This window comes from Charadrius vociferus, unplaced genomic scaffold (genome assembly GCF_000708025.1).
Source record: "Charadrius vociferus isolate BGI_N301 unplaced genomic scaffold, ASM70802v2 scaffold90, whole genome shotgun sequence".
NCBI classification, from domain to species: Eukaryota; Metazoa; Chordata; class Aves; order Charadriiformes; family Charadriidae; genus Charadrius; species Charadrius vociferus.
In genome coordinates, this window is record NW_009647222.1 from 8,623,094 (window position 1) to 8,632,227 (window position 9,134).

Below are 9,134 nucleotides of genomic sequence, written 5' to 3' on the forward strand. Positions count from 1 at the left end.
GGAAACAGAAGAATCCGTTACAAAAGACAGAATTGTGGTATTTGGAGAAGAGATTATGGTACTGAGTTAATCTCCCCAATTTAAGGGATTTTTTTTTTTTTAATAAGAGTGGGATTATTTTTTTTTTAGTCTGTTTAAATGGAATTCAGCTGTACAGTTGAGGCACGTATGGCTGAGGCATCTTCAGGGATATGTCAGAGGAATATTTATTATTTTATATCCTTCCTCATCCCAAAAGAAGAATGGATTTTTCTAGTCCACTGCAGACCCTACAGAAATTGAGCTTACTTACCAAAAGGTTCAGCTTCCATAGTATTAACACTGGCATAATTTTCTTTCTGTCTCTCTGCCTATCATAAGCTTGAAGCTCATGATGCATACCTCCCTAGCTGTCAGAGATTCATTTTGCAGATGTCTTGATTTCATCATGTAAGTAAAGCATGGCTTTACTCCTTTATGGAGCAGCTGTTTAAGTCAGCAGCATGTTTACCCCAGTTTGTCTGATTTACCAAAACATCTCTTCAGGTAGATCACAGTGATAGTTCAGACATGCTTCTAATCTGAAAAGTGAGGCTGCTAGGAGAAACAAAGAACTGGAACTGGATTCAAGTTTTGCATTCAAAGAACTACTTTCCAGGACAAGTATTTGTAAAGGTGCTGGCAGTGATGAGCACACGGCTTAAGGTGCTGCATCAGGTAGTCTTATTCTTTGAGTCATTGATTGAACTTAGTGTTTTTCTGGGTTATGTTCACATTTAGAACACTTTTTATTAAATGAAAAAATGTTATGTTGCTTTCTTTGGGATCAGTCACCTTATTTCTCAACTAATAGACTGAATGTCACATCACTTTGAAAGGAAAAATGTTTTGCTTGCCAGCTTCATCAGTCACAGTGATCTGAGCCATTTTAGTCTTGTGCAGGTGTGTTTGTTTCAGTGACCTTAGTTGTCCGTGGACACTGGAAATTGAGAAATAAACTTGTGCTGAAACTAATAGCCTAAGAAGTTGCTATGCAGATGAAATAAAAGGTTAAGAGAAAAGTGACGCAAAATGAGGTAAACTCTTGCATCCAAAGGAAGGGCAGTTCTGAAAATAAGGCAGCTATGGAAGGGAGCAGTTGCAGTGTGTAACTGGGATCTCTGGCATCGTATTCATTCTACAGTCTTGTATCTTTGGGGGAAAATAAACAAGGTTTAGGAAGGAGGTGATCACAAATGCAATTGGCCATTGAAGGCCTCATCAGTAATGACTTAATGTTTCTGGACATGTCAGGATGTGGTTGCTTGCATCCAGATGTAGTTCACTTTTCCAGAATCATTGCTGAGAACAATGCTGTAGTTCTTTCCAGCCGAAGAGTAGAACTTCATGATATTTCTTCATTTTTCTTTCATATGAAATCAAATTACTATGTTGCACACACTGAGGCAATCACAATTAGACAAAAGAGTGATCAACAGAGGCTAACACCAGCTGGTTTTCCTCAAATACCTTTGTATTTGTAATACCTTACTACAGACATAAACCAAGTGGATAAGTGCGTTTACTACCTGAATCTGCTCTCTGCATTTTTTTAATATCAGCAAGACACAGATGGTTCTCAAGCTGTACATCAGGCATCACCAAGTATTTTTAAAAATTTCAGGACTATGTCTACAGCTCTATTTACAAGCATGTCTGAATTGAATTAGCATCTGATTAATGATCATTTCAGTTATGGCAATGCTATAAATCTATTCAATCTGGAGTTTCTGTCCCAGCTTTTAGAGATGGCAGTACTGCTTATCAAATGGCGCACTGGATATTGGAATGTAGAGAACTAACAAATATTCCAGACAAATAACTGGACATATTTAAGATAGGCTATTTATTCACCCATTTTCTATCTTTCCTCCAATCCCTTATCACTTTTGGGGTCTGAGGAAGTGATGGAAACAGAAGCATCCAGAGTACCCCTGTTCTTCTATAGCCTCGTGCTTTGGGAATCAGGAAGAGCAGGGGGAGATGGGAGAAAGCTGTCCAAAGGGCCCTGGTATGACATTTTCACTGTTAGTTTCCTATCTGGCATGTTTGATGTGCAGTATCTGAAAGAATTCTGGTAATAAACAAGCGGTCTTTACTTTTACTTGGAATTTTTTGAAAATATGGCGAGACAGGTATAACAAAATAATAGTAGAGGGAGCATTAGAAGAATGTGTTGTTTTCCCTCCACCATTTAGCAGAACTTCCTTATGTTGTCTGTATTCTGTATGTACTTGAAATACACCTATTTGTCCCAGCGTGCATAATTCTGAAACCTGTCACTCTTTCGTCTGTCAGTGCTGGTAATTCAACAGAAGAATAAAAGTGTGCTTAAGTAATTTTGACCCATTGCCTTTATTGATTTCATCTGCTTTTTATGTTATCAAAACTTGGAGCAGGAGAATTTAGAATCTGTAGGAGAATTGAAGACCAAGTTGTCTCAGATTAGCTGGCTCATGCTTCGTCACTGGGGATGTCTGGTGGGTTCTGCAACACATAGGCTATTTTTCAGTTTATGATCAAAGTGACTTGGTAAATCAACTAAACATATACAATTTTAGGTTGCATTCGTCACCATCTGGGGAGTTAAGTCCATCACATCTCTTGAGAAAGTCACCTTCTCCAGCTTTAACTGTAAACTGCAGCAATGTGAGTACGTCAACTGCCTGTAAAAATCTAAAAGTAAAAGGTTAATGTCAGATAGCTCAAAGCCCACGGTTGAACCAAATCTTGTGTTTTTGTGCGAGAATGTGTAAGGTATTGCAAACTACCTGGCAGCTGTGAAGGTCTTCTGAGAGATGTGACAGCAGCAGAAGTTCCAGCCTCATTTTATTGGGCCATCAGCCTTAAGGGGGCTATTCCCGAGGCTGAGAGGACTACAGTCTCCACCAAGTTATTAGTATCTTTGCTGAAGCTATACAAATATGCTAAATACAACTGTGATTCATGTGATGAGGACTCTTCTGCATTTGGAATTGCATTAAAACTTTTGCTAAATAACTGCCGGAGAGTAAAAGTGTTTCCACCTGTTCAGTTTGACAGCCTAGATAAAATACGAGTGCTTGTTTTCTCTTGCTTGTACTGTTAATCTCAATGTTCTTGAAGACCCTTTTAAAAATCTATGCTGTATGTTCTCGGTTTTGAAATATTTAAAATTTTTACTTTGAAGGTATTTCAGTAGTCTTCTAAAAATTGATAGAATATGCTGTTTTGCTAATCTAGTACTGCTGGTGACACCACAAACTATAACTATCATAGTTACTGACCTTAACTGTGGAATAACTAACATTTTTTTTTTTACCTAAGTACATTGTATGTTGTATATTGTGCACTGTCTGAACAAACATTTACTTCTCCATCAGCACTTGTTTGAATGTAAATTTCTTTCCATTTAAAGACAGTTTATCTTCCCATTGCAATTTTTATTTCCGAACTCTTCTGGACTAGGGATTGTTTTGGCTTCCTCTTTTTTTTATGATCCGTTCTCCCCTGCCTTGCTACAGGTCTTTCTCCCTAAGAGTTGGTTGACTTATATATTCTGAGCTCTCTAAATCATGCAGCATCTCATCATAAGGATAACTCCATTGTATTCATTGAAGGTTTTTCTTCATTCTGTGCTTTGGTATTCCATTTGTTCCTAAAATTCTTTTGTAAAACATTTCAGTTTTATTAATTTCATAGTAGAATATGCACAAGTCGGGCAACCCAAGAAATCTGTCCTGCTAAATTGCATGTATGTGTTGCATGCAACAAATGGGAAAAAGAAAATACCCTGGTATTTTTGGGTTAAGATTACTTCCATCTCTGTTGTTGCTAGCCTCATTTTTCCAAAGTGCAAAAAGTAATTTAAAACTACTTAGATTTTTATGATGATGGTAACAAGATGCAAAATAATAAAAAGATACAAGTTTATAATTCATATAGTTTAATGCATATAGAACATGGGAGGTATGAAGGTCTTTTTTATCTATTAGCTAGAATGTGTCGACATTGACAAACATGATTAACTGGGAATTTCTAGTTGATGGTACTAGGCAGGAAAAGTATATACGCTAGTACAATTTGTTGTGCTAGATTTATTTGCTGAACATTGAATTAGACCCTCAATAAAGTAGATGCCATCACTGTGAAGTACCTTTGACAGATGTGTAAGTAACACCTTTTATTTAAGCCAAGTCCAGTGCTATGTGAACCTCTAAAAAAAAAATATTTTTAAGTGCAGTAGATCTGCCTGTTGATGCATGTTTTTCATTTACTCTATTTAGTTCTTAATGCTTTGACAGCAATTTATAATGTTTCTGTAATGTAAAAATTGTAAATAAATTTAGGATTTAATTCTGTCCCTTTTACAACTTGTGTTCTTTCAGGTGCCAAATAAAGAGTTGATTCAGCTATGTCCTTCGGAAACAGAAGTTCTAGAGACTTCAGAACAAAATCAGGGTGCTATTCCATTTCCCAGTAATGAACCTCTCCTCAGTAAGATTTCTCTTATGGATATTTTGGGGGCTGCAGGGGAAAACATTTCTGATAAATGGTGTAATTTTTTGAGTGCACCGCTTTACAACCATGTATAAATTGTGAAGAGATTTATTTGTGTCTCTGTGTTAAGATGAGAGGACCCTTAAAATATGTGTTATCACTGGAAGGCAAACAGCAAAATTTGATCAGTGAATGCATCTCATGACAAAAGTGACATCCTGTAACAGAAGTTTACCATTGCGTTCTTGCATGCCATGGTTTTAATTAGGTACTTACTATTTCTCTCTCCAGAAAAGAGAGATGGGTAAGAAAAAGTATTTCAGTGCAATGTAAGGGAACTGATTGTAATTTGTGAACCATAGTCCTTTTAGCACTTTCTCTCTTTCTTAACTGCAAGTTATGGATAGTCAATACAAAGGCTAGCCAAAATGTTTCAAAAAGACTTTTTTTTCCCCTTTCCCCTCCTTCAAGCATGCACTAAGGCAGCACTTTGTCTGGATATAGGATTCCCTGGCCTTGTAAGATGAGAATGCCATTGTATTATTTTTAACATAAGAGGAAAAGTGCTATAAAAGCAATGTTTATGCTTATCTTGTATTTCGGCTCTTAGAAACTTTTCTCTCTCCCTCTTTTATTTCAGTTACTAGAGATTGGTTGATGGATTGATTGATTTATTTATAACCTATATCTCTCTTCCAGTTTAGCTATGAGCCCTTTAGATATATATGTTAAAAAAAGGCTAATCCTCAAATAAGGGTTTGGGAAAAAAAGAAAAATATGTATAAAAAAGCAACAACATTTAGGCAAGGAAACATTTTTCATTGATCCTTGAGCTAAAGCATTTTACCTTACTGTTGTTAAAGGCAAAAGTACAGCACTGATTTCTAGAGCTCACGCATAGTGGCTCCTAAGGTTTCAGGCGTTCATCCAGCATAGTACATCAGATGAGAATTCAGGTACATGACTGTGTTTCCCACTAAGGCGACGTGAAGTAGAAAGCGGTTTTCTACTTCAGTGGCATGAATGTCACTGCATGGATACAAGTCTTAATAGCTAGCAGTTGGAGGTAGTCCAATGGATTGGCAAGACTTAAGTCATCTTAAATCAGGTTATGTTATGTCCTTATAACTGTCTGTGGACAGCCATGTTTCTATTACTTGATTATTATTTTTTAACATTTACATGTAAATGTTTGCCTCGACTTCAAAGGAAGGTGCTGTTTAAAAACAAATGTTTTGAAAGTTGTTATATTCTTCATGCTTTTTACTGCATATGTTAATGTTTTAATAATTTTATAGGTGGTAATTCTCAGCTGGACTTTGATGCAATATGTGAAAATGATGACACTGCTATGACAGCTCTTATGAATTACTTGGAGGCTGATGGAGGACTTGGAGATCCAGCTGAACTCAGTGATATACAATGGGCTCTCTAGTTTTGCTTTTTCAAAACAAGAAGGAATGTAAAATCCGTAATGCACAACAACCGTACATCCTCAGTACTGTATTATAATTTTTTAATGTTTCATTTGAATTCATACTTACTGTCTATATATTTTTAAAGACTGAAGCCTTGTTCACAGAGAGACAGTTTCTGCTGCACCTATGGAAAAATGCAATATTTTTTTCATGATGGGGAAACCTTGAAATTTTAATATTGAACCATCTGTAACTGGAATGCTTAAAACACATTGCTATATTTTTGCTAAGAAGCTTTATCCAAAAGGTACTGTACAATGTACAGGAATATTTTTTTCTTAGTTTTAATACTTAAACTTTTATTTATTGTTTTTGTTGGAAGAATATTGATTATCTGTATTACTTTCTATAGAACCTACTGTACTTACAGTTTAAGGATATTTGTAACTATTGAATTTCATTGAAATGATGATTTGCACACACTACAGTTGTAAAATAAGGTATTGTAATTCTCAAATGATGCAGTTTGTGATTCCTTGCCCTTTTCAGACTTGCAATTTTTGTAGTCAAAAGCATACAATTCTGGCAGCAAGGATTTTGAATTAGATCACCATAACAATCAGAAGAGAAGGTCTTGAGAAAAAGAGTGACTTCCCCAGTACACAAACATGATAAGGGTATAAGAAAACAGCAACAAAATCTTAATTACTTTTTTGTATTATTTGTAAAGTATTATTAGAGGGGCAGTGCATAGAACATAAGAAAAGTAATGCTATAACTGTAATAAAGCACTTTGGTCTCATCACAGGTTATTTATGAACTAGAGAAGTTTGGATAGATTGTCTCGGTTACAGAATGAGGCTAGCACTGTCTATTAGTGAAAAAAATGTTAAAATGCTATAGTATCTTTTATAGTCTCTGTTTTTTGGAGAGATTAGGGTGATTTTCTATTGCTTGAGTCTGTGACTTTTTTTACTATTTGTGTAATATAGTGCTGTCTGTAAGTAAATGCTATATAGGATGATCTTTCGGGAGACAGCTTTTGCAAGAATTGTATCGCAGTTACAGCAAATTACTCAAGAACATGGCACTTAATAGGTTGTATTAGAACCATATAGCATTAATATATGAAGTAGATCTTTTTATCTCTGGTATTAAAGGTTTAGACAAATTTTTGCATCGATTATATATCATAAAAGCTTAATTTTTCTGTTGTCTTTTTTTTTAACTTCTGGTAATGAAAGGAAAGCATTTGAAGATATTTGATCCGTGTGCATATTTTTAATACAGACATTTACACACAGGCACCGCCATAAGCACTACTGCATTTGTCTTAACACTAAGGGTAAGCAGCAGCCTGGTTCAGATCTTTTAACGAAGGCTGAAGTGTGTGAACAAAGAGGTGCGGTAACCACTAGATGTCACACATCTACTGTTGGACAAGTATGCTTTCTTGAATGAATACGTGATTTTGTCATGTACTGACTTCCTATGCTTTGACAGAGCAGCTTTATATCTTATAGATATGAATCGTTTTGCAAGTGATGATTTTCTTGGTGACATCTTGTCCAGGTTTTCTAGAACGGCTTGTTGGTTTGATCTATTTTTTTGTTTTAAGTCTATAGATTTTTTTTGATTTAATGTGCATGTGATTTCCTGCATTCCAATTTTATTTTTTTTTTACAGCCACGGGGCCAAAATTATCTGTTCTCACTTTATTAGAATAAACTTTTCTGTTTCTTCACAGAAAATGAATTTTGGGCTATATCATGGAGCAAAGTGAAAAAAATAAACAGGTACTTTCTAAGAATTGATAGAATTCTACTTGTATAAATGAAATTTGAGAATTTCAATTTTTGGCTTTGTGAAATCTATTTCCTTTATTTTTTTCTAGAAATAATTTCTAAATAAAACAAGAAATACTGTAACTAACACAGATAAATGAGTAAATAAATAACTTAAAATTATATAGACTTTCCTCAACATACTTTCTTGTTTTAAATGGCTTAGTCTGAAAATGGTGCAGATGTTGTTATTGAAGGAGCATATTAATTCTTTCACAAGATTTATAGAATCATCTACAGTCAAACCACTATTTTTGAATTCTTCTTGGAATTCCCTAAATAATAAAACCAAAAATGTAACTTTGAGTCTTTTGCAGTCATTGATCAATATTGTGGTTCTTAATTAATTTATTAGATTCTCCCTTTACTATTTGTGAATTTTTCTGGTTTAAAACAGTCTTACAAGGAAAAAGTGTCACTTGTAAATATCTATGATGAAATTAATACATACTTTTTAATACAGTTGAGATAGCATATGCTTATTTCTGGTCGTATAACAATTCTAGTAAGATATGGACAGGTTTTTTCTTGGCATAGTGCAGGTTATCAGAGGATGTGGTTAAATCAAGTCAATACAATGTTAGTTTGATGCACTGCTGTTAGTCTGATGACAATTCTACCTAATACTGAATTTAAATATGAAGTACTCATGCTTTCAGATTCCGGGCTTGTTCCCTAAAAATAAAAATGGGGAGGTTGAACTAATGTGGATTTCGGTAGCTCAAGGTGATATTCCCTAGCCAGGGTAAGTTTGTAATCCAAGCTAATATGCATTTTCTAGGTACTAAAACCCCCTGATGTTGCAGCTTAATTGGGCCATCTCTGGAAAGGAGAGTGCCTGTAGGCTGTACCTGAAAGAGCATGTTTGATCAGAAGCAAACAGAATACATGGATATGATTCTTACAGAGTCTTGCCACCAGTAGATATGGTAAGTGATAAAGCTGGTGTCAACAGGCTCTTAAAAGCCTTGCTATTTATCAAGGTTGTGTTTGGAGATGGGTCAACTAATTTGTTACTGCAGGTACATATGGAATTAAAGATAAGAGAATCTTGATGGGAGAGGAGTTCTGATGCAGCTTATTTGGGAAACCAGTTCTTGTGTTGACAGGAAAACATGACAGAATTCTTTGCAGAATTAGAAGAGAATAAAAACATGGTAGAGATAAATACCATCTGGGCATTGTTGAAATGAGAAAGTGATCTGGCTGGGTGGAGGTTAATAGTTGACTATGGCAAGGGGGTTGGAACTTGATGATCTTCAAGGTCCCTTCCAACCTAAACCATTCTATGATTCTATCACCAGCCTGAGTTAGATGACAGGTAGACTTCAGGAAGGCCTGGCCTGCCATGTGGCACATAGGATTAAAACAGTGC

At 35.4% G+C, this 9,134-nt stretch overlaps 1 protein-coding gene across 1 annotated transcript in view; it reads left to right on the top strand.

Moving 5' to 3' along the window:
- ARNTL2 (aryl hydrocarbon receptor nuclear translocator-like 2) overlaps window positions 1–7,209 on the top strand; it is a 31,394-nt gene extending 24,185 nt beyond the window's left edge. Inside the window, exons 14-16 of the mRNA XM_009879688.1 lie at window positions 2,580–2,667; window positions 4,386–4,494; window positions 5,796–7,209. Of these exons, the coding sequence (XP_009877990.1) occupies window positions 2,580–2,667; window positions 4,386–4,494; window positions 5,796–5,932 (334 nt within the window). The 3' untranslated portion in view covers window positions 5,933–7,209. The remainder of the gene's footprint in view (window positions 1–2,579; window positions 2,668–4,385; window positions 4,495–5,795) is intronic.
- Window positions 7,210–9,134: the final 1,925 nt, after the last annotated feature.